The 27,087-nt window shown below is 41.0% G+C and overlaps 1 protein-coding gene across 1 annotated transcript in view; it reads left to right on the top strand.

The window, feature by feature from the left end:
• The window catches only part of LOC122805298 (girdin-like), a 1,431,879-nt gene that overhangs the window by 224,508 nt on the left and 1,180,284 nt on the right, over positions 1–27,087 (top strand). Inside the window, exon 2 of the mRNA XM_044075386.1 lies at positions 22,788–22,930. Coding sequence (XP_043931321.1) covers positions 22,788–22,930 — 143 coding nt within the window. The remainder of the gene's footprint in view (positions 1–22,787; positions 22,931–27,087) is intronic.

Below are 27,087 nucleotides of genomic sequence, written 5' to 3'. Positions count from 1 at the left end.
TAGTCAGACTAATTAAGTCATTGTAGTGTCATGTTAATGGGAGTAAGTATGTAAGGAAGTAAGAGTCTAATCTTGACATAAAGACAACTGTGTCCCATGTGGGATAACACAAATATTGCTATTAGTGTCCTATTGGTCACTCATGTCACCAATGTTTGTGGACTAAACGTTAGGGATTCCTGACGATATGTGTAGTGAGTCAACTGAAGGGATGGGTCTACAGGGGTAGGGAGCGGCCAATGTGTACTGGTGTGGATATAATGTGAATCCAACTGGAGAATGGATGACTGCAGTGTTAGTGAAGTGTTGGGGTGGGTGACTGGGGAAGTAGGAGACATGGGTATATGGGTATATATGCAACTGAAGCAGCACAGCAATAGTGTATAGGTCAGAGCATTCGCCTAATGGACAGGCATTCACGGTCTGAGCCCCACACTAGCACATATCATTTACCATGTGGAATGTGTGTATAAACATATTTACACATTGTATTGCTGTACAACCTACATAAGAATATGTACATGTGAACTGGAGTACTGCATGAAATGTGTAATTAATGTCATTCAATCTCAGTGTTAGTGACATAATGAATAAGTTACTATTAAGCAGGTGTAAGCACAAATATGCAGTAGTAAACATGTCTAAGCACCCAGTAAGCATGTTTAAGTGCATTTGCGCGGGGGTACATGTCCGTTAACGGGGCAACACTGTTAATGCGGTTGCTGACCTCTGAATCCAGTGTCAAACCGCGTATTTGTGTTAGTCTTAACATGTGTGTGTAAAATGTAGATGTTACAGTTGTTCTCAGTTTGTGTTTACATTTTATCCATTTAACTGATTTACACACAACTGTTAACATTAACATCCAAACCACATGAGTCTGGAGTCAGAGCTGAGCACCCGCATTAAAAGTGTTTGCCCGAAAGCAGCATAGTGCATAAACAAAGACAAAGGCCTACTATTACAGCAGTCTAGCCATTATAGGGAAAGCAGGCATTGTAGAAAACATTTTCATTGTCAAATACCTGTCCTCAACATCTCTAATTATACTAACTCGGCTTCTTTAAGCCATGAGGATGTGATTACAATCAGTAAACAGTGATCGTTTGTTTGCTAAGAGTGGCAGGCATGGATTAGGAAGGCATCGCTGAAATAACTGTGCTTATGATGTATACATCTGTTGCTAATGTACAAGGCATTTACATAATTAATCCAAGTTGAAGCCTAATCCTAACAACTTGTGTCTTGTAAGCCCTTCACGGCAAACATATACATAGCAATTTCACTGTCTTTTAATCATCGTTTCACAGGCCTCACAGAGGACTGAAACTGTCTGATTACAAATGGTCAGCATGACTACGTCTTTGTAAAATGTAAGCACAGGCAGTTACTTCATGTTAGGCATTTCATGCAGTGTACATATCACCATGTAATGCCAAATTAACAGATGAAAGGAATGTCATGTTATTTGCAAGTATTTCCTCATTACTAATTTCCTGTCTGTGCGACTTACCAGGGCAACACTTTAAATCGATCGCTCCGCTATAATGCAGTACCTTAACATGTCTGTCAGGCAGATGTGTGTAAAATTAGACTAGTCACTTGGTTAAACATTTAATTATTAACACAAGCATTTTATACCGACATGCTCAACAGGCATGTTAATGAGCTGCATTACACCTGAATGATTGCATTAATAGTGTTGCCCCAATAACGGAAATGTACCCATTCAACAGTATAGCACATGTATTCAATTACGTAGATGTATGTGTGTTAATGTCTATATCTAGAAAAGGAAAACACCTACAGCTCCTGTATTATGTTTTGGTGTTAATCCCAAGGCAAGTGTGTGTCTGTCCGACACATGGGTTCAGACTGTAGTCTGGGTAATAATAGGGTTGCTGACATTACTCACCAGGCCTACTGCCAAATGTATGGGTATGTCTCGCCAACCCAGTCACTTGGCTGATTGTAACATATAAGGCTACTATATAGGAAACTACAAAACACGTTCCCCAACACATCCAGTGGCTAGACACTCACAGCCACCAACACACAGGATATGACTGACAAACACACACATCTGCTATGTCTCGGAATAGAACACCTACCTAACTACTTTAACACACTACAGCATTACGCAGTTACCAAACGCGCTACTGAGATTACTGGGTTACAGCAGTCCGAGAGGTGTATTTCTAGGTGGGTGACATCAGCAGCCTTACCAAAGTTGAGCATATGAATTGTACGGACTGTGAGTAGCCTAAAAAGCATTTCTCCCTACACAGTCTGAGACAGACAGACTACTAACTACTTTATCACTACAGCAGTATGCAGTAATGGGGCGCGCCATGGAGATTACTGAGCTACAGCTCTCCCAAAGGTATATTTCACATTGGATTACCTCAGCAGGCTTGTCATAATACTGCTATGGGGAGGGCAGTGCATGCATGGGCCATAACCCATTCATGTAGGGGTTGACATGCCACATGCAGGCACACACGGGATCATATGTCACAGGTACGTGTATACAGCTACACTAGATTACTACTTCCTTGTACAGTCATGTTGCACAGCTGGCATGTGCACCACATAGTCTGTCATGCTGACAGATACTGGTGGCTAGAATCTGCAGTGAATGACATCAGCACCTCATGTGTTTGGGACACTTTGGCTGTGTGCTGAGTGGGACAGGCCCGGATGGCTCATTGTCACAGTCACCCTCTTCCGCACATCTATGTCCTTCTACCTTTGGCTTATTATAGTGTGTTGTACTTACATATATGCCTGTATTCCTATCCACTGTGTGTGCAAGGCAGGGGCGGTGCATACCAACATGTGTCTCCACTAAGAACTGCGACTACCAGATATGTCTGGACCAATGGTGTTTGCAGACATGGCCTTCATGTGTTTAAGTGTGTGAGCATGGCCAGTATGACCTTTCAGTATGTTGCTGACTGACATTGCCTTCATACCTTCAAGTGTGTGAGCATGCTCAGTGTGGCCATCTGTATCGCATGTGTGGAACAAGTCCAGGTAGTGTGTACTGCGGTGCCGACTTTTGTGTTGTACACCGACAGGTAGCATGCTGAGTCTGCAGGGTATCCATTGGTCATTTGACATTGACTGTTGCTACATGTCTGCATAGCGGGGGGGGGGACACCTGACTGTATCTACATTCCTACATGGGAGTGGGGTGGTTACACCTGACTGTTGCTATAAGTGTACATTGGATGGGGGGGCACACCTGCCACCTGTACACATTTGCTAGTACTGTACTGGTATGTCAGGTATTCCATTTTCTCTGTCTCCTCACTGTTGGTTGTTCGGCAGCATTCACATCCTCACCACCCTCAGCCTCTTACACATGTTGTTCTATGTTGCCTGCTGCAGCCCTTCTCATTTTGTAGGTTTGTTTGATAAAATTTCCCCACTTGTATACACCGGTGGTGTAGAGTGTGGAAAAACCAGAGAGGAAGATGTTTGCTTAGTTTATAGTAGTGTTCTGGGCTGGGATGGTCTGCTGCCTCTGTAATTGGCTGATCCTGATACATTTCACCTGTCAGCTCAGCTAGTTCTCCTTGATTACTTTCCTACTGCTGTTACCCCTTCCAATTGCCCTAGACAAGTTTAGACACACCCATAGCTTAGCCGTGCTAAGCTGGGAGCAATCCTGAGCAACAGGGCTCTAATCCACTTAAAGTATGCCTGACACTCCCCCCATGATGTCACCCATACCTCTCAACCTCTTAGTGCAAGAAATCCGGACAAAGCCCAACAAAATGGGGGTACAAAGGCAGAAAAATAGGGACATATTTTGAATATTGCTCTTATAAGCTTAGAAAGTTGCTAGAGTAACAGGAATTGTGGTAACATACATTTTCTGAAGGATTTGAAGTCTGAAACTCAAAGTGTGTCATTATTTGGTGACTTCAATCCTTAGCTCATCCTAGTGATTTGCCAGAAAACCACAGATTTTATGAGGAACAGGCCAAAAATATGAGCCAAATATCTGGAAATTCTGTGAAAATCTGTACAGTTGAGAGGTGTGATGTCACCTATATCCAAGTATTGCACCCAGCTATCTATACTCTTACACTCTTGGGACCTGCCTCATACCCTGGGGAAAACTGGGATTCACTATCCTTCACCTCATTCACATAGGATTGCCTGCTAATGCATAGTTACATGTTCCATACTGAGCCTCCCCTAAACTAACCTCTGCTTACCGTGGCACAAATCCGCACACACCCATTCACAACAGCTTAAAAGTGCCTTACTCACTCCGTATCCAATGGCCCTTGTTCTGCCCAGCAACAAGATAACCAGCCTCTGCAAGGTTCAAAACCGGGACCCTGTACACCACAGCCAATGTGCTTTACCATTAAGTCATGGCAGATATACAGACATTGGTTGTTATTACGAACATGTCATCCAGCACAGTCATTCAACAGTATAGGACATGTATTCCATTACGTAGATGTATGTGTGTTAATATATATATATATATATATATATATATATATATATATATATATATATATATATATATATATATATACATACATAGATACACCAAAACATTAGAAAAGAATGAAAAGGTAAACACTAGCAGCTCCTGTATTATGTACTGGTGTTAATCCCAGGGCAAATGTGTTTTCTGTCTGACACATGGGCTCAGACTGTATTCTGGGTAATATTAGGGTTGCTGACTTTACTCACCATGCCTATTGCCACATATATGGGTATGTCTTGCCAACCCAGTCTCTTGGCTGATTGTGACTTATCTGGTCACTATATAGGGAAATTACAAAACACACTCCTCAACACATCCAGTGGCTAGACACTCCGAGCCTCCAACACATAGGGTATGACTGACAAAAACACACCTGCTATGCCTTGTAATAGAACACCTACCTGACTACTTTAACACACTACAGCATTATGCAGTTACAGAATGCGCTACCGAGATTACTGGGTCACAGCAATCCCAGAGGTGTATTCCTAGGTGGGCGACATCATCAGTCTTGCCAAAGTTGAGTATAGGAATTGTACGGAGTGTGAGTACTGTAAAAAGCATTGTTTTGTTCACCAGCAGATGGACACACACACACACACACACACACACACACACACACACACACACACACACTTGGCATGTCTGGGATTAGAACACTGACCTAACCACTTTATCACACTACAGCATTACACAGTTATAGAACGTGCTATCGAGGTTATTGGGTCACAGCAATCCCAGAGGTGTATTCCCAGGTGGGTGACATCATCAGCCTTGCCAAAGTTGCGTATAGGAATTGTACGGAGTGTGAATACTCTAAAAAGCATTGTTTGGTCCACCGGCAGACGGACACACACACATACACTTGGCATGTCTAGGATTAGAACATCGACCTCACTACTTTAGCACACTACAGTGTTACACAGTTACAGAATGCGCTATCGAGATTACTGGATCACAGCAATTCCAGAGGTGTATTCCTAGGTGGGTGACATTGTCAGCTTGCCAAAGCTGAGTATAGGAATTGTATGGAGTGTGAGTACTCTAATAAGCATTGTTCTGTCCACCGGCAGATGGATACACACACACTTGGCATGTCTGGGATTAGAACACCGACCTAACTACTTTATTGCATTACAGCATTATGCTATTACAGAATGTGCTATCGAGATTACTGAGTCACAGTAATCCCAGAGGTGTATTCCTAGGTGGGTGACATCATCAGCCTTGCCAAAGTTGAGTATAGGAATTGTATGGAGTGTGAGTACTCTAAAAAGCATTGTTCTGCCCACTGGCAGACTGACACACACACACACACACACACACACACACACACACACTTGGCATCTCTGGGATTAGAACACCAACCTAACTACTTTATCACACTACAGCATTTCGCAGTTACAGAACACACTATTGAGATTACTGGGTCACAGCAATCCCAGAGGTCCTAGGTGGGTGACATCATCAGCCTTGTCAAAGTTGAGTATAGGAATTGTAAGGAGTGTGAGTACTCTAAAAAGCATTGTTCTGCCCACCGGCAGACAGACACACACACACATATTTGCCATATCTGGGATTAGAACACCGACCTAACCACTTTATCCCACTACAGCATTACGCAGTTACAGAACGCGTTATTGAGATTACTAGGTCACAGTAATCCCAGAGGTGTATTCCTAGGTGGGTGACATCATCAGCCTTGCCAAAGTTGAGTATAGGAATTGTACGGAGTGTGAGTACTCTAAAAAGCATTGTTCTGTCCACTGGCAGATGGACACACACACACACACACACACACATACACAATGTCTGGGATTAGAGCACCGACCTAACTACTTTATCACACTACAGCATTATGCAGTTACAGAATGTGCTATCGAGATTACTGGATCACAGCAATCCCAGAGGTGTATTCCTAGGTGGGTGACATCATCAGGCTTGCCAAAGTTGAGTATAGGAAATGTACAGAGTGTGAGTACTCTAAAAAGCATTGTTCTGTCCACCGACAGACACACACACACGCCAGTGATGGAATCAGAACACCTGCCTATCTACAGATCACTATTACAGTACTATGCAGTTACGAGTTGCACCAAAGAGATTACACATTCCAAGGCTGTCATCATGACCTTCTAGGATTTCAGACATCAACAGGGATGCTGACAGTTAAGATGTACATAGCTGTGAACCTGTGTGTTTAACATAGGAGTCCATACCGAACAGGAGTATGCCCTTCTGTGGAATGGATGACTACTATCACTATACAGGGTTACAATGGCCATGCTCATACACATAAAAGCACATAACTTACACATGGTGTCAGTGAGCATGCTCACACACTTAGTAGCACAGGGCTGTTTGGAATGCACTATGAGTCCAAATACACAAGGTTATACTAGGCATGCTCATACACTTAGTAGCACAGGGCTGTTTGGGATGCACTCTGATTCTAAACACGGAAGGCCACAGTGGCCATGCTCATACAGTTAGACATACAGAACATGTTGTAATGGTCTCTTGTGTTAGTAGTTGTCATTGTTAGCAGAAACTCTGCACTACATGTATCTGACACTGGTCATCTACACAACATATGCTGCTGTCCGTCACCTTAGATGTATCAGTCTATACCAAGCACAATACTATAACTCGCAGTGATTTCATGCTAGGAATGGCAACTGCTTGACCAAAATAATGAGCCAATGTCCTGCTGTAATTATGAGGTTGTCCAGTGTCTGTCAGTCTGGGATGACATGACTGACAGAAGACAAGCCTTTGTCACAGATCACATGCATCCATTATTCAAGGGAGTGGTGATAATACCTCGTTCTCATTTGCCCATATAGTGCCATTCCAAGGCAAATGACCTAAACACAGGATAACACCCTGATACCTAGAAGACAATTGCATTATATGCTTATGCTAACCAGTGCTAGATGTGTTGCTGTCATAATCACAGCTGCTCACTGTTGAACCTACAATGGGGAATACTGACATCTGTGCAGTGAGGAACACCTGGCTGAAGGTTCTGTAGTGCACAATAGCACTACCACCATATAACTCAGAACCAGACATGTGGGCCATAACACTGGCATGGACCACTCCAGGTGGTGGTGTCCCCACATTCATAATGGCTACTCACATGTACAGACCGGTACTCCAACATAAGTCATCACAGACGAGCCAGGTGCAGGTCACAGTGTCAAAATATGCATTCTAGGATGTAATCCTTAGACACCACTATGTCCTCAGACCACCAACACACATCCATACATGTGGTATGACATGTAATGGCACAACACCAAGTAACCGTTGACTGGTGGACTGTACCTAGCCCTGCAACAATTGTGCAGAGTACCCATATACTGACACTGTTGCATTATGTGTTATGCAATGCAATGATACCACTGTTTGTAACCAGGTCAGCTGTACACATACCAGGTTCCCTCGGATATTGACAGAATTAACAGATGACTGTTGCTGTGCACCATTCAGTGTGTACACAGCCTGACATGAAGCTATAATTGTATGAGATCTTTATGTGGGGAGCAGATTGTTTTGACATTTGTATAGGATATAACCTGGAATGTGGACAGGTCCCATGGAGCCTGTATGTATGGCATTAGATAGTGCAGCTTGTACCCGCATAGTTGTTATTACAGGGGCTCTATAGTGTACATGAATATATGAATGTGTACCTGTTGGGGGGGCAGTGTGCTTATGTTATCCAAGATCCTATTTGGCTGAACAGGTGCTATTTCCGTAGGTGCAGTACTTCTCATGCCATAGTGCTCTGAAACACAGCAGGTCTTGTTGTTGCCATTATGTTTCATGACACAGCTGTGGAATCCTCTGTGTTTGGCCTCATAATATGTGGATGAGTAGTTTCACAGTAGCTTTGCGTGGCATTATATGGTGTATCTGCATCTTACTGAGTCTGACCATGGATCAACTTCCACTCATGTGTGTTGACTCTTGCAACAGTTACTACCTTCTGTGGTACAGTTTAAGGCAGGGTACCACCGGTTTGCCTTCATATTTGTGTTTGTTTGAATCCTGTTTCTGTTTCAATGGCACGATCACTGCACATATGTGAGTGCCTAAAGTGCATTTGTGTAGGACCCAGCATTTGCACATGCATTGTACATCTGCATGGGTGCCATGACAGTCACCACTTCACTCTTAAGGAGCATAACATTGGCTTTGAAGACTGAACATGTATGGCATGCTGTTAGCCTTGTTAGTGTGACTATGGTGATCCAGGTCATTGGTGTTGATGACATCCAACATGCATTAAGCACATGTGTTGGTACATGATGAGTCTTCCCAGTTCATAATGGGATAGCTGAGTGGCCATGATTATGGTGTCCTGTCTCACAACTGGTATTCCCCATTACAGCACAATGACAGTTGGGATTTCTGAGGCATGGTGGATGATCTGTCACAAGGTGCAATTTGGATTACACTTTGGCACAAAGGTAGTTGCTCAGCAGAATGCATCTTACGTTGTGCAAGTGCAACTTGCATGGGGGTGTACATATTCCTCAGAAAGTTGGACATACCTGTGGCCCATGTGTTCCAATAAAGGATGTTGGCCAAGAGGTGAGATCTGTGTTATAACATGGTCATGCAGAGGTGCTCTCCAAAGCGTTGAACCATATCTTAATCACTGCACAGATATGTTCTCCATGTTTCAGATTGCAGTGAGTACATATTGAGTACCTGATTTGTATCAATGAGTAGCAAGACCCACAGTTTATTTCTTGGCTGTCCCTGTTGCACCAGTGGACTTTCACTTGAACCTGGCATGATGAGGGCACTATAGGGGAAACATGGGCCATTGCCAGTATCCAGATTCTCAGGGGTGGCAGGTGCAGGCCCTGTCTGGCAAAGCATCATGGTCTGTCAACCATGTTATCCCAGGCAGAGATTCTGGATACTCTTTGAATTACACCAGTAGATTTCAAGATTGTGGAATAAAATCCTTGTCCCTGTACTGCTGCATTATTCTGGCCACTGGCAGAATGCTGCCCAGGACTTGGGACATACCTGCATGGGCTACAAGACCTGACAGTTCCTACATGTGTTTCCATACAGTCCAGGCTACTGCATCAATGGTCCTGCACAACAACATAGCATATGTCAGAGACATGTGTATAGTTCTAAAGGTGGTCGGAGTGTATGAGTATGTGGCTAATCATGGCAGACAGGCAGTTGACAGTATGTTTGCTCTCATATAGCTTGATGTGTAACATAGTGCTAGGGTTTGCGTTCACAAATGAGTACTGTTGGCCATGGTTCTGGCCACGTGTTCTGAGGTGTGACACAATTATACAAACTATGTCGTACAGTCTTTGTATTCTGTTGTCTGCCTATTCCAACTTGGGAGGCCTCTTGCTTGTCCAGATACTTAGCGGCCTCTGTGGATGTGTGTGTGTGTCCTTTCTGTGTTCTGGTAAGGGTATATGTGGGTTGTGGTGATGAGATGCATGTGTTAACCTACACCTCTTGACTGTCTAGTCCAGTCATGGGTGTAGTATGGACTGCCTCCAAGATCACCCCTGTAGCTGCATCCCAGACAAAGTGTGTGGTGTGGTGTTAGGCAGGTTTGGCAGTGTACATGGCATAGAGATTGCATTCCCCTAGGATGGCCACATACACAAAGCTGACATTAGTAAACACCAGTAGCTGACTAGTGGACATGCCTGTATGAGCATTCAGTACTACACGTACCATGTACTGTATTTAGTATACTTACTGCTTATGAAGATGTTTTAGACAGTAATGCTCACATGTAAATATTTGAGTTATGGACATGGCAACACTAGCTGTTACAGGAACATGGTAACTACCTTTAGTAGAAATCCCCCTCTGAGGGCCACATTACACCCTGATAGTTGATTACAGATGATGCAAGTGTGAACAGGGCTGTAACCTTGTCTGGGTATATACTCACATACCCAGCAGAACCATGAGCTCTGTTAGGCACAGACACCCACTCCCCACACAGAGTCAAATATCAATAGACTCTGCTGCCACTATCGACATGATCAGGATATAATCAGATAGTGTACGCCATCACCTATGAAGCAGCTATTACACATGGGCAGCAGTTTCCTGCATCTTACACTCCTACTGCAGATGTCACACTGGAGTTAAAGATGATATGCACCCTGTTTCATTACCGGTACTGTCAACATATTTCCAAGTAGCTGTTAGTCTGGCAATGAGAGGTTAGGCTACACAAATCTAAATGTTCAACCAGTGTGTCTCTACTGTCAATATCCACTCTATGTAGGTGTGCACATAGCCATTTGGCACAGCCCTGTAACAAGGGTCAGTACACATTTGCAGAACATGTACACATGCACAGCTGTCATTGCTTGCAAACAATAGTAGAGAGGTGGATATTAGACAAGGTGGACTTTTAGGCAAGGCTCATAAGGCAAACCAACCACTGTACATAGCACAAGTAACCGGAAACTGAGGGTATTGCTACTCAATGCTAGAAGTTTAAACCTCAAATTGCACACACTCAAGGCATTCCTCAGTATGGAGAACATTGATATCTGTGCAGTGACAGACACCCAATTTATGGCTCCAGAGAGCACTCCAGCACCACCAGGCTATAACTCATACCACACCTTTCAGACACAGAACCCAGACCGGAACACAAAAGGCGGGGGTGTATCCATATTCATCAAGGATACTCACACCTCCAAGTTAGTGGTGCAGCACAGTACATCAGAGATCATCCAAGTGCAACTGACAATGGGCAACACTGCAATCCGAATTGTAGCTTGCTACAAATCACCCACCATGACCCAGGACCCACATTCCGCATTTCCGGGGACACTAGGAAATATTCGGGTCCTACCAAACACCCTAATACTGGGTGATTTCAACTACCCTAACATTAACTGGGAGAACTACTCAAGTATAAAAACAAAAAAGTGAGGTTGTAGAAGAGCAGTCACAAGGAAATGTGTTGACTTAAACACAAGTTTATTAGCACTTTTGGAGGGAACAATGTCTCTCCTTCCTCAGACAAAATTCAAGCAAGTTAAATGAAGTATTTATAACAATCAAACAAACAGCCAATTAACTAATTAACCACAATGCTCAGCACGCGTTAGTAAGACACCCAACATAAACCTCTAGCACATAAAAACCTTCTATAAAACCCCCCTGCAGGAAACAAATCATAATGCAATAAAAATAGCAAAATACCAACATTATTTTAAAAATAGGAAGCGCTGTATAGCGCAATTCTTAAAAAACCTTTGCATTTTAAATCAAAAATACAATTCTAGTTACCTGTATAATATTATAACAACAAAATATTAAAATACTAAATACTGTTAAAACTGTTAAAAGCAGACTGAACCCATACTTAAAAACCCAAATCACCTTCTCATAGTGAGGTGTTTGAGAATGCAACTAATGGACACATACTCGTTAAGTCCAGGATACATATAAGTGGCAGTTCTTATCTGCCAAAATACCTCTTCCATCTCCAACTGGACCTGCCAAGAACCACCTCTTACGTCAATTACAATGTGTTTAAGAATAGCACATTTAAAACTATGGTCTGTAAATTCTATGATATGCCTAGCCAGAGCATTGGTGGTATCTTTCTTACTGATGGCATAATAATGCTCGTAAATGCGCTGCTTTAATTTCCTTTTGGTTTTACCTATATAGAAAGCAGCACATTTCTCGCAGCAGGCATAATATATCACACTTCTACTATCACAATTATGCTTACCTCTAATGTTGTATATTTTATCTCTAACTCTAACCTTGGGCTCTGTGCTGACATACTTACATTGTCTACATGACCCACACTTAGTCATACCAGTGTTTTTAACATGCCTGGCAGGGTGCTTAGTTTCAAGAATGGATTTTAAATTTTGTCCCTGTCTATAAATAATTTTAGGACTTGCTCCAAGCAAATTAAACAAGGCACTATCCTCAACAATAAGGGCCCAATTTTTACTAAGTAACCCTCTTATTAACAAATGATCTAAACTATAAGTACACAAAAAACTAGTCCTAAAAGCATGATCATTACCTTTACTGTGAGAGTCACTCACTTTAATCAGTTCTACTACACTCTGACCATTGAGATATGACAAAATTGGTTTAAAGTAACCCGTTTGACGTTTATACACAACTTCAGATGTGATATCAACCACCGTAGATTGCGGGTACCCTCTATTAGTAAACATGGACCCCATGTGTTCACATTCTTCGATAAAATCTTTGCCATCAGAAATCATCCTCGCTGCCCTAACCATCTGTTCTTCCATGACAGCTCTTTTCTGATGGTGAGGGTGACAGCTAGTGAAGTGCAAAAATGCATTGGAATATGTGGGCTTCCTATAAATAACACTTTTATACCTGTGATTGACAATATCCTTGGATAAGAGAATATCTAGAAAGTTGATATCATTCTCCTGTAGATTATACGTAAACTCAAGAAATTCAGTCATAAGGGAAATATTCTAAATAAATGTCGGTACTAGTGCTGGTGGTCCCTTCCAAATTAAAAACATGTCATCCTGGTACCTAGCGTACCAGGCGACATTATTGCGGAATAGGGTGTTGTTAAATAGCAATGTTCTTTCCCAATGAGCCATGATACAATTTGCGAAACTCCCTCCACAGGGTGAACCCATTGCCACCCCTGATTTCTGTAAATACATTTTACCATCAAAAAACATGTAATTGTAAGTCAATACTATCTCTAGAAGGGTCTCAACCAAGTATGTGGTATTATTATTAATCTTTCTGGATGTTAGAAACTCTCTTATCCATTCTAACCCCAATTTTTGGGGTATAACAGTATATAAATCCTTCACATCTATTGAAAGGAAGAGAAAATCTTGATTAAAAGGAATGTTGTTAATATCTCGAAGGAAGCTCCACGAATCCTTGCAAATTTGTGACTCCTGCTCAACCAAAGGCCTAAGTATGCTATCTACATATTTGGCACATGAATAAGTAATTGACCCCCGCCCATCAACAATGGGTCTAAAAGGGGGGGTTATTAATCAACTTGTGGATCTTGGGTGTGCCAAACAGTACTAGTAACTTGGGGGCAATCATGTTCAAATAGCGATACAGATCAATATTGGTAACCCCTTCCAAAAAAAGATCTTCAAGAATAGACCTTATTTTGTTGTAAGCTGAATTTACCTCACTAATACTAGCAAGTGCATAAGACTTAGTATTAAGTAGACTAAGCATTTTTTCTACATAAATGTTGTAGTCCATGAAGGCAAGTCCAGCCCCCTTGTCGGGTTTCAATACTCTTATGTTGCATTCCTGTAACATGCTAATAAAGCCACGTTGGTATCTAGTGATATTAATACAACTGTTGTTATTAGTTACCCTATTAGCTACTAAAGCCCTTAGGTCAAACTCACACATTTTTTCAAGAGTGTAAGGTGTCATGTAATGGTGGATTAAAGACACTAGAGACTTTAAGGGAACTAGTGAGGGTGGACTTCCCTCCCATAAGAACTTTCAAGTTTAACTTACGCACAAACAATTTAAGATCAATAATAATTTTGACTAGATCAATGTGAGAATCAGGAACAAATGACAGGCCTTTTGAAAATAAGTAAACTATGTCTTGGTTAACATCAAAAATGGTGTAATTGTAAATTTTAAAGTCCCCTTTTGAATCAACTATAATGTGGGGATTGTTGAAATGGAGCATAATCTCCTGCGCTGGTTTCACCTGTTCCTCGTATTCCCTTAATTCCTCCTCGCTCGCGAGTTCATTTGTTGACCATTCCGATTCCTCAGAAAACCTTGTTGGTTGTTGGAGTTTGATCCATTATTGTTAGAACTATTCTGTTCTTGTGGTTGTAAATTGTTGTAACCACCATTAATGCTGTTATTACTTCTACTATTGTTGTTAAACAGTCTCTCACTGCGGCGAAGAGGCTGCACTTCATCTACCTGCATGTTAGATGCAGTTTTATGAACCCTATTTGGTTCATCTTGTATACTGTCATTGGCTTCAGGAGGGGTTTCAATAACATTGACGGTCTGTGATGTAGAGGGAGGACGGGGGTATGCTCTATTGTTTAAATATTCGTGAATGTCTCTGGCAATCTTTTTCTTTTTTATATTTGTCATTTTTACCATAGTTGCCTCTATACTGGTAAAAGTACGAATGTATTCGTACTTGTACCTCAAGAAGTCACAATCTGTTTTAATATTATGTTCCAATAGTTCAAGTTCAACTTTTAAGGCATCAACTTCTAATTTATATTGAGCAATAAGCAGATTAATAAACTCAAATCCTTGTTTATCAAATAATGCAAGAAGCTCGCAATGAAATTGTGAGCCTTCTATGAGACCCACTGGGTAATGTCATTGTCGCAGACCCTTAGGGATGAGTTTTTTAACTTATCACTCTTGTAAGTAAGAAATTTCAAGTTGTAGTTTTCTGCATCGAAAAAGTTTATGATCAAAACTGCTTATTAAGTTGGTGATGTTACTCACTGTTACAGCGGGTTCTTGTTGATCACCCGCTGTGCTCCCATTTCCAAAGAAGTTGTTGTTCAAAAAGCTACCAATAGATGGAACCAAAGCAGAATCTATGTTCTGAAAGTTGCTCCCTTGTGTAGAATTATCCAAGCGCTGTGAATTAATACCTTGCCTGGCTTGGATATCCGAAGACTCCGGAGAATGAATAACATTGTTATACCCAGATTGAGCTGGGCAAGCTGTGGTTATTGTTGCATAATTCCGCTCAGGTGGGTTAAGTTGTCTAGTTGAACCAGAAGGCGGACTCCTCAAAATAACAGAGTTTCCAGCATCAGAGAAGGAGTCCATACGCTGGGTGAGGCTATCAACTCGCCCCAAAAGAATGTGAATGAGGGCTGTTAAGTTACCTTCAGCATTCACTTCGGCAGTCACATCCCTATTATTATTGTTTTCACCATTCTGCTCCACTTGGGTGAAGAGCGAGCCTTGAGGTGATGCTCCAAACTCACTCACCATGTTAACAAACAAATTCAAACTCAAAAAACTAACAAACTGTATAAAAACAAAAAAAGCGAGGTTGTAGAAGAGCAGTCACAAGGAAATTTGTTGACTTAAACACAAGTTTATTAGCGCTTTCTGAGGGAACAATGTCTCTCCTTCCTCAGACAAAATTCAAGCAAGTTAAGTCAAGTATTTATAACAATCAAAAAAACAGCCAATTAACTAATTAACCACAACGCTCAGCACGTGTTAGTAACACACCCAACATAAACCTCTAGCACATAAAAACCTTCTGTAAAAAAATCCTGCAGGAAACAAACACGTAATGCAATACAAATAGCAAAATACCAACATTATTTAAAAAATAGGAAGCGCTGTATAGCACAATTCTTAAAAAAACTTTGCATTTTAAATCAAAAATACAATTCTAGTTACCTGTATAATATTATAACAACAGAGAGACATTGTTCCCTCCTAAAGTGCTAATAAACTTGTGTTTAAGTCAACAAATTTCCTTGTGACTGCTCTTCTACAACCTCGCTTTTTTGTTTTTATACAGTTTGTTAGTTTTTTGAGTTAGAACTACTCAAGTACTAACTCCCTTGCCCAGTGCTTCCTAGAATTTCTTGACTCAAACACCCTGGAACAACTGCTCTACACACCCACCAGAGGGAACAACATATTGGACCTGGTCATCACCAACATGGGCTACCGGTGTTCCACACCCGACGTCAACCCCTCGCTGGTTAGATCAGACCATAGACTAATCACTCTGGATATTCACATTCCGCCCACAACCCCAAACAAGGAAACCACCATGAAAATCTTTTCCAAAGCAGACTTCACATTGCTTATGTTCGAGGTGGAATGGTTCACAGCCTCCACGCCAATGGACAATGCTGTCCAAGATGCTGAAACCTATACAAAGGCACTCTATACAAAGGCACTCTATGATCATCTGCAGGAATGCATGGATCGTGCTATCCCAAGTCAGACCTAGACTCACTCATCCAAAAAAAGGAAACCGGTCTGGTGGACCCCTGCCATACACGGCCCTACAATAGTAGGAGGTAACAAGTACAGTTAAGAGCAAAATCCCTAGAAGGACAGACATCCCTGATCAGTATCAGCAAGAAATTACGATCCCTCATGAAATCATCCAAGGCTAGCTTCAAAAGACAATTTCCCAAGGACCCTACAGACAACCACAAAATGTTATTTAGCTATGTCAAGAACCTAAGTGGGAACTCTCAGATCTGCTCAGAGTTGGTGCAGACTGGCACAAAATACACTGAACTGGCTGATATTGCCAACATTTTGGCAGACAGGTTCAGTGCAAACGTCACACCCCTCTCAACCCCTAAACAGCCCTTAACCTTACCAGAAGAATGTACGGTCCCGGGAATCACCAACACACAGGATAAAACAGCCCTATCCAAAGCCACAAATACAGCCTCAATGGGACCGGACAGTGTCCCAGGCTGTGTCTTACATGAGCTCTAAATGAACTAACCCCTCACCTAAACACACTATTCAAACACAGACTCTCTACAGGCTACATACCCACAGAGTGGTGCACAGCAACAGTTATCCCACTCCACAAAGGTGGCACCACAATGGACCCCAGAAACTATTGCCCTATAAGCCTGACTAGCCTGGTCTGCCAGGCTATGGAGCTCATCATCATGGAACTCATTAACAGAGACATTGGGAACCTCCAGACACTCGACCCAACCCAGGTCTGCTTGATTGAGTGCAGATCATACCTACTGAACCTGTTTGATGTCTTACAGTCACCTAGACTTTAGGTGTGGGGTGTGGTAGCTCACACATACTACCTGGACCTCACCAACGATTATGACACCATTCCCCACTCAGGTATTGTTTATAAACTCACCTGCCAATACATACACCCATACATTACAGGTTGGGTTGCCAACAGGCTTACACACAGAGCCCACATGGTAAGTCTAGCAGCCTCCAGTTCCAACTCTTAACCAGTCACAACTGGTGTCCCACAGGACTCAGTCCTGGGACCCCTACTGTTTGCCATATACTTCTCAGATGTACAGGCAAACACAGGTGGACTACAGCAGACTGTGTTTGGTGATTACTGCAAACTGGGAACCATAACTGACAGCCCAGCTGGCACAGATGTCCTTCAAGGGGCCTCACATAGACCATCACAGGGTGTCACAGTCATGGCCTCCAGCTAAAGGCCATGAACTGCATGGTCATTCCATGTTGGGAAAACTAAACACCCACATATTAACACATGAGTAGCAGCCACTTTAATACAGGTGAGGTAATGGGTATGTGGGGACTACATTAGATAGTGATCTCTCCTTTGACAATCATATCTCCAAAGTAATTAGGCCATCCTTCTATGTAGACAATCTGATTACTTAAGGGTTCGCATCTAGACATACTGAGGTTATTGTGCCCCTTTACTCATCACTCATCAATCCCATCATCGAGTATAATAACCAATTTGGGATGTACCTCAGAAGACATCCAACAGCTGGAGGGTCCACAAACATATCTCGCCAAGAGCATTACTGGCCTCAGACATGTGTCCTATGCTGTTAGACTTCATGAACTCTTGCATTACTCAGTGGCATCTCGTTTACTTAGAGATGATCTTTGCTGCCCAACAAAGCCATGTTCAAGTCAGGCTTAATGGATATGCTCCACCTATAGGAATCCATGTCACCGTGAGCCACACATTGTAATGAGCTAAACCTTGCCACAACCATAACTGGAAGATACTGGAGTGACAGATTCCTGTCGCAGGTACTCCCCATGCTTTGGAACTACATCCCTGATTACATTATATGGAGTCCCTCACTAACACTCCAGGGAAACTTTGCAGAGTGGATGGGGGACAGTGGGTACACCCCAGGGATCCTGCAATTGGCTCTGCTCCACAGAGGGACAGTTAGTTAATCAATGGGGTGGCAACAGCTGACACATTTCGGCTAGGCGTATGAATGGCCTCAGGCAGTTAGCCATGTACCTACCTATGTAACTATGAACCTATACATACAGTATCACTACATGCTAATAGCTTAATTTACTGTTCAGGTGTTGACTTAACTTGTGCCAATAGCGGTTGTGTGTGCAATAGTTGAGGGCTGCCTATGTAGGATGCACATGGTAGACCACCTATACATGACAATCTACAGGTGGTCTTGTCTGTGTGCCATCCATGTTTACTGTGTGTGCAGGTGGAGAAGGGTGTCAGTCCCTAGGTGCCTACACTGTCAGTGTGTGTGCTATACATTCTCTTTGCCAAGGCATGGGCATACTGGGCACGCCTCTGTCTGCCTACTGGGGCTGGCTCAGGGTGTTTGTGGTCTGAGTACCTCTGTGCCTGTGGTGCCCTTGGCAATGGTGGTGGGCCCTCACCATTCTATCCCTACTGCAGCTGTTTCCGCAGGATCATATTGTGTAGCATGGCACATACTATGAAGATGTGGGCACATGTGCCTGGAGAGTACTGCAAGGCTCCACCAGATATGTCCAAGCAACAAAACAGTAATTTCAGCATCCCAAGTACATGCGCTATGATGATTCTGGTTTGTGCATTTGCCTCATTATGGCATTCTTGCATGGGTGTGTGTGCATTTCTGATGGGAGTCATCATCCACGGTTCCAGTGCATAGCCAGAATCCCCCACCAGGTGGCCATATGGGATGTCCCCCCTGGCAAATACCTGATACAGCTGTGAGGCATGCCAGCTGTGGGAGTTGTGATAGCTTCCAGGGCTGCTAGCACACACATCCATGATAATGCCCTGGGCATTGCACATGACCTGGCATTTGATGGAGGGGTATCCCTTGCAGTTTGTGTAGTGCCTACCCTGCTCACCGGGTGGTGACTTGATGTGTATGTGCATGAAGTCTATTGCACCCAGTACCTCTGGGTATTCTGCCACATGGTGGAAGAGATGCATATTGCTGGCTGACTCCTCCTGCATTCAGGGGAAGTATATGTGCTCATTGACATGTGGTAACATGGCATCCAGGAACTGGTGGAGCACCCTGGATGCTGATGCCTGTGAGATCCCCAGGATATCCCCAGTTGGCCTTTGAAAGGTACCTGTGGCTAGAATTCTCAAGCTTACACATACCTTCGTGTCCACTGGGATGGGTTCCCCGCTGTTATTTCTGGCTCTAAGGTGTGGCTGGCACAACTCAAAAAGTTGCTGTATGGTGTCCCTGACCACCCTGTAAAGCTCTACTATCTCCAGATCATTTTACTCTAGTAGGTTACCCTTGGTCTGAACACTCTTCTCCTCCTCCGGTGTCTGAGGTGGTTGTCAGCATCATCCTCCACACCACCTGCAGTCTCCAACACATGCTGGTGAATCAAAGCTATGGAAGCCCCTAACATTTACATTTTAAAAGTTCCCTGTCTGTTTACACCAATGGTGCAGAGTGTATGGGAATACACAAGTGTGTGTGAGGTGCTTTCACACTTTATACTATTGTGCTATGGATGCTGCTGATGTCATTGGGTGTGTACGTACAATTTCAGCTGCAGGGTATCTTAATTATGGGTTTTACAGTGAGTACTGCAATTGTGGGGCCTTTGGTGTTGAATTATGCTTGCTTGCCATGATTTATCTGTTGCCCTTTAATTCACCTTTTAACCCGAATCCCCTCCCATTGACAGGCATGCATCCAGCTGCCGGCTTTCTTGTTTTGTACCTTCCCTACCCAGGAATGTATTGTGAAATGTGTTATGTAGCTGATCTACTGCAATTTTGCGTTGTTCTACTGTGACAGTTCTGTTTTCTTTGCCGTATGGCACCTCCCCTTTCCTGTTCTGCTGTTAGCTGCTAGCAGCCTTGTTAGCTGTTGTTAGTGGCCCACTGTGGGTTCCTAGGTGGTAATTACTCATTTGTACTCCTATTTCCATGCTGCAGCATTTCCTTATCTTTTTCCCATATCCTTCCTGTTTCTGCTCTGGTGCGTGCCACGCACAGCCATTTACCAGATTTATAGTGCGTTTTCTTCCACGTTCACATGCACATTTGGTTACCTTGTGTGCTCTCAGCTAAGCAAAGCTATGGCTACTTCAACACACCCCTATCCTGCTGCTTTGCTTAGCAACAGGCAAACCGGGTTAGCAGTGCTCCAATGTGCTTACAGCAATGGTGACACACCGCTCTCTTGATGTCATTTTTCTCTCAAGGGCTCACCTCGGTGTTATAACACTATGCTGTTTTGTGCATCCTTACACCAGTGGGAAATCTGTGATTCATTATTACTCCTCTCATTTGCATGGCATTGCCTACTAATTCCTAGCTACTGTGCATAACACTGTCACTGCCCCTTAGCAACCCTTGCGACATGAGTATGGTGTAGCATGCCTGCCATTGCTATTATGGGGAAATCGTGATATGTGTTTCATTGCAGTTTTATTTTATATTTTTTTATATTCCTTGCGATCCCATTTGCGCACCGATGCCCTGCACATTAACTTCGCATTAGTGTGGGCATAATATTGTGTTCTTTTTCATATTTTGTGTATGTTGTTTTATGCCAGTGGCTATATATTTAGCCATTGGCATATATTAACAGTATAATACATGAGTTTGGTCTGCTGTCATGGCTCCGATTTTATGTTTGAAAAATGTAAACCGTTTTTTTCGGTTTACATTTCTGCATGCTTACACTATGCCTGCACCACCTCCTGAATCGCTATATACCTTAATTTGCATGCTACACTGCTGCGCATGGGGTGATTAGCATACAGGTGCCGGGAGCTGTACAGGTGTAGCGTACGCAGGTAGTGCACGTGGAAACAGCTCGTACCTGAATCGCTCGGTGGCCATATTTGGTGTTAGATCGCCAATGCTACGCCTGCACCTGACTCAAGCTTCATAAATCCCGGGGAATGCCTTGTGTTCAGAACTATGGCATGTCGTGAAATTGTCATAATAAAAGAAATGGCTCCCCTTTTTCATTTTAGCTCAAATGAAAGAGAGCACTGTGGTATGATGATTAAAAGAACATAAGGGGATATTTGATGGGTTTAGCATAGCTTTGTTTACCTTGTCTAGATAATTAAGCATCAGGCAACTGAAACTATGGAGAACTGTGGCAGACTGGGTGTTAAATATAGGATTTATTGCAATGCAGTTTATCAACTTAGAGCAGAGAGTGTCTTTAGCATTATGATTTTCTATAGAGGTAATAGCAAAGATCATCCAGGCAGGTATATTTGTGATGTAGGAAAAACATGAAAGTACAGTGTCGCATTAAAAGGCATATCCTAAAACAATAATAAATATAAAAGCCACAGGTCAAGAACTGCTTATCACATATTTAAAATGCTGTGTTTAATGCACACAATGAGTGTGATTTGCTAGAACGGTACATTACATTAATATAACTGCTAGTTAGTCATGCCATTTGGAAGCCCACACACTAAATGTATGCTTAGCACTTTGATGTCTCTTTAAAGTGATTTAACAATGATTCTATGTAATTTTGGGATTTGATGAATCAAGTGTCATGATGTATTTTCCTGCTTGCTTTTCTTTCTTTCTTTTTTTTTTTTTTAATAAAAAGCTTCATAAACTTTTTATTAAATTATGGCCCAAAACATTTAGTTTCTCCAGTTGTGATATTATGATAGGTTAACGTCTGGTTCATCCCTAGACCTGAATGAGACACCATCGTCTGTGTCTATGGATGCAATAGACATTAACCTATTCTCACATCACTGATGTTAAACTTCTATGTTTTTCCTCAGTGACAACAGTGCAAGGAAACCACATATTTTAAAATTATTTTGATATATCAAAGATATTACAGAAATGTTCAGAGATGGGGAAGGAACTGTTCTATAGTTTATGCACTGTATGCTTTGGTGCTAAAATAAAAATAAGTTTTTGAACCTTGGCAAATCACTTTAAGCTTTTGAGATGTAGAGACACACACACACACACACACACACACACACACACACACACACACACACACACACACACACACACACACACACACACTCACATATACCCACTATCAAGCTTTAAGTATTAGTAAGGTAGTAAGGCTGCTGTCAGACTACTGCAGATAATTCTGATCATGCTTTTTCTGGAACATTTAATTTATTCCTCACCACTCTTTATTTTTACTTTTCCTTGCCCTGTTAAATCCATCAGTAAGCACTGGTTCCTCAATTCATAGTGCAGCTATAATGAAAGCATCATTGTTATTATGGTGACAGATTTATATTTCCTTTTTTGCAGGTAAAAACATTTGAAAACTTAGTTGAAAATAATGGTGATATAACACCACAGCACCATGAAGTCTTTACTCTGTCAAAGGAAATACGAAGTGATTACTTACGGCTTGCAGATGGACTTTTTCTAAACAAGGTCATGAGGCTCATGTAAGTAAACAACATAATTATCATATGCATTAATTGTCTGTTTGTAAGGCATATGTTTTATGGATAACCAATTCTAGGTATAGCTGGAATCCATAACAAGGGAAATAAGTTTTCATATCTCAGCAATTAATCAAAGTTGCAGTTTGCAAAAATAAATAAATAAAAAATAACAAAAAATTGGACAAATTTTCAACAGCTTGAATTGAAAACAACTTGATACTTTAACTATAATATTATACGTACAAGGAAGTAATACAGAAAACAATAATGTTTTTGAAAATGCTGCATTTATTCATTCTATAAAATGGAGCTAAATACTATAATATTTATATTTTCTCTTACACAGTGCTAATCTAACTACACAAATGATTAACACTAGTAGACTGAAGACAAGATATTTTTTATTACTTATAAGAGTGGAAAACTTTATCTCCATCTGTGCTAGTATATGAAATGGCCTTTAAAAAACATTTGTTCTGTTATAGCCAAGATAAGTAACATGTTCAGAGTTAAAAAGTTTTATAAAGAATGGTTTGTTCTGCTGTACTATGACTAACTGAGTAGTGCGTGTGAAATACTCATTGCTTGGTTTTTAAAAAGTTCAGGCATATATAACAGAGCCTTTTATTTCCCACTTACGTGACATAATAAGGCAAATGACAAAATATGTAACAATCATCATGAGACTAGAAACTCCGAACATAGCATATATTGTGTAGTATTTCAACAAGTCACAAATGTCTCTGGAAAATGCTTGTAGGTTTCTGCACTCACTGTTTCAGTATATTGTAACTGGCTGCAGTATATTGGGTTTCAGTTTTTGTTTTGTGGAACTTGAGGAAGAGAGAAAAGATGGTCTTTATTTTTGTCTTCCACATTTTCCCTTTCCACCCACTTTGTGTGACCTCATAGTTGGTATATATAGAGACTGGAAGCAAAAGGCCTTTTCCCCACATCAGCTTATACACAGGATTTACCTCCTGAAAAAAAAAAATATATATATATATATATATATACATACATACATATAGCCAGCATTGTGAGAGTTTAGATGTTTTGAAAGTGATTAATAACATGCTAATTAAATGACTTGGGATTAATCATAGTAGCTTCATATATAAACTGAATTCTGTTTATATTATTTATGCAATGCACAGCATCTTTGATCACGTTTGTTTTATATTTTAAATTTCCACTGGTATTGTGGGAGAAATGATCTAGTCACCTGATGCTGAACCTTTAGAAAGATAAAATGACTGATATATATACCAAAATGTCCTCTTGTTACCTATTATGTTTAGGCAAGAGCACACAGCCTGTACAAATAGGCATTCAGAAGTAACATTCATGTAATGTTCTGGGTGTGGGTAATGCTGGATTTACCCACTGTTGGTGTGGTTTGGTTACGATTGTGAAGCCCGAGTGGCCAGACAAAGACAACCATGGGTAAATCCAGCATTACCCACACCCAGAAGTGGGTTATTGCTATTATACAATGACATTATTTAAGAAAACAAATACTTAATTTTCTTAAATAATGGCATTGTATAATGCCTCCTTGCTGCCCTTCCACAGCTGTCTGGTATTCTGCGTCAGTTCTGTTGTACTGCACATGTGTATGCTTAAATAGTTCATCAGAGCTGTGGGTGGAAGCAACGGAGAAAGCAAGATTTCCATTGCTTTTTACAAAGTGTCTCGCTATGTTAAAGGAGTTTAACATAGCGAGACAGCTTTAAAAAAGCAACGGAGAATCTTTGTTGCTTTTTTTAAAGCTGTCTCGCTATGTTAAACCCATTTAACATAGCGAGACAGCTTTAAAAAAAGCAACAGAGAAAGGAAGATGCGTTCAGTTCTGTTAAAGTCTGATTTACAATGTGCACGCTGACCAATCAACGTGCACATTTTGGAATATTAATGGGGGGGTCGTTGTATAATAGTTGGTATACTCCATGCAGCTTAGGTATTGCCATCTAATATTCTAATCAAAGATGGAAAACCACTGTGGCAGTTTAAAGACATTTTTCTGTACCACAAGAAGCAGCAGTACATAACAGTTGATTGTTCATGGGGTCAACATAATCTGATTTTAAGGTGTTCATTTTAGATCACCATTACTGAGTTGCCCATATTACAAGACTGATATCAATCCAAGTGACATAAGCCTTTCCTTTACAAATTAACAACCTTTAATTCTGTCCATGGATTCTTTTAAGAAGATGCTTCAAAAACAGCTAACTGTAATGGCACATGACTTTAGCTGTCTTCTGATGTGAGATATGTTCTATGTCAATGTAACTTTACGTATTAACATTTTTGCCATGGCTACTCCTTATGCTAAGGATGAATTCATTTTCAGTCTGAATCAGTAAAACAGCTCAGTTATACTGTGAACAACATTATTACAAGAGGACTACATACAAAGCTGTTGTTGAGTTACAAAGGGAAGACTACATTCTAGACTGTTTGAACAATGCCCAACAATATACTTCTATAAACAAATCTATTTCATTATATATAGTATATATGTGTTTGCACACTCACACACACACACACACACACACACACACAAACTCACACACACACACACACACACACACACACAAACTCACACACAGATAAAATCTTTTGCTTTTTGCTCTACCTGTAGTTAAGTCCAACCTGGAAAAAAAAAAAAAAAAAAATATATATATATATATATATATATATATATATATATATATATATATATTGAGTGTGTGTGTGTAGATATATCTATATATCTCTAGCTATATATATATATATATATATATATATATATATATATATATATATATATATATAGTGTGTGTGTGTGTGTGTGTGTGCGTGTGTGTGTAAATATATCTATCTATATCTTGCTATATATATATATATATATATATATGTAGATATATAAAAACAAACAAAATAAAAGAATGGCAACTAACAGCTGGTACTGGAATGTATTTGAACAACAAGCAAAACAAAGTATCTCAACCACTAATGCATTAGACATAAACTTTGATACTTTAATAAAAGAATGAAATGTTTCACATTTTTCATAACTCCATTAAAACAAACAAAGCGTAAGTGCTCTCGGGTAATGATGATACCCTTCATCGGATCTTATTCATTCATAAATTACGAACATATTTAAAAGGCTTCAAACCAATCAATCAATAATTGAGCCTATGCCTTTTTAAGGCTGGCTTAAGTGAGAGTGATGTATTGAGCCCAGGAGGTCTGTCTGCTCGCAGGTTCCCTATCCAGTGCATTTCTGCAAACTCAGTTTCTGGCATAATGTCACCACCTCTACACATCACCATGAACACTCTACAGGACTAAAAAAGAGAAAGTTTGATTACTATATAATGAAATGTGCTTCATCAATGGGCTTTTATCATCTCTCAAACAGATATCACTAATATGTTTGGATATCTTTTCCTTGAAATGACTATAATTTTTTCAAACATAAAAGCATTGACAATGTTGGCAGCATGCAATATATATCACATTTTATGTCCTGCAGTCAGTATCAAGTTTCAGCATATATTTTGTAGCAATTACTGGATGTATAAAATCTTGTGTTTTGGAAATAAATTTGCATACCATGCAAGTTCTACATGGATAAGTCTCCACTCTATTCAAGCAAACATGATCACAATTGATGGATCCCTGATGCAGCAGACGCTTGAGATTCTTGTTGTTTTTAAAACAAAAATCTGGAGTATTACCCACTATCTTTCTACTGCGATCACCACTAAGTAGAATTTTCAAATTATTTCTTATAATTTCACATACATATCTAGTGTCGCTATAATACATCAGAATGACTCGAGTGTGAATTCACTAAATTGTTATTATTATTCATGGTTTGAATGTTTTTCTCAGTTCTCTGTGAGAAAAATGGTCTACCATATGTATTGCTTTGTCTCTTCATTTCTTCCATCTGATGATGGACTTCCTTCTTTCTATAACCCTGTTTATGAATTGTTGTCCTAATAATTGGTTAGCTCTTTCAAGATTGTCTTCCCTGGTGTGTAATCTGTAGCTCCTTAGCATCTGCCCTTTAAGGATGTTATCATAGACATCCCAAATGCTGGTCTTGTTTCTCATTGAGAACGAGTGTGGTGGCATTATTATTCTGTGGAGGTATTACT

Source organism: Protopterus annectens, chromosome 6.part1 (assembly GCF_019279795.1).
Source record: "Protopterus annectens isolate FY-2018-M chromosome 6.part1, PAN1.0, whole genome shotgun sequence".
NCBI lineage: Eukaryota > Metazoa > Chordata > Ceratodontiformes > Protopteridae > Protopterus > Protopterus annectens.
The sequence above is the reverse complement of the archived record's forward strand: the minus strand, read 5'-3'. Positions and strand labels throughout refer to the sequence as shown.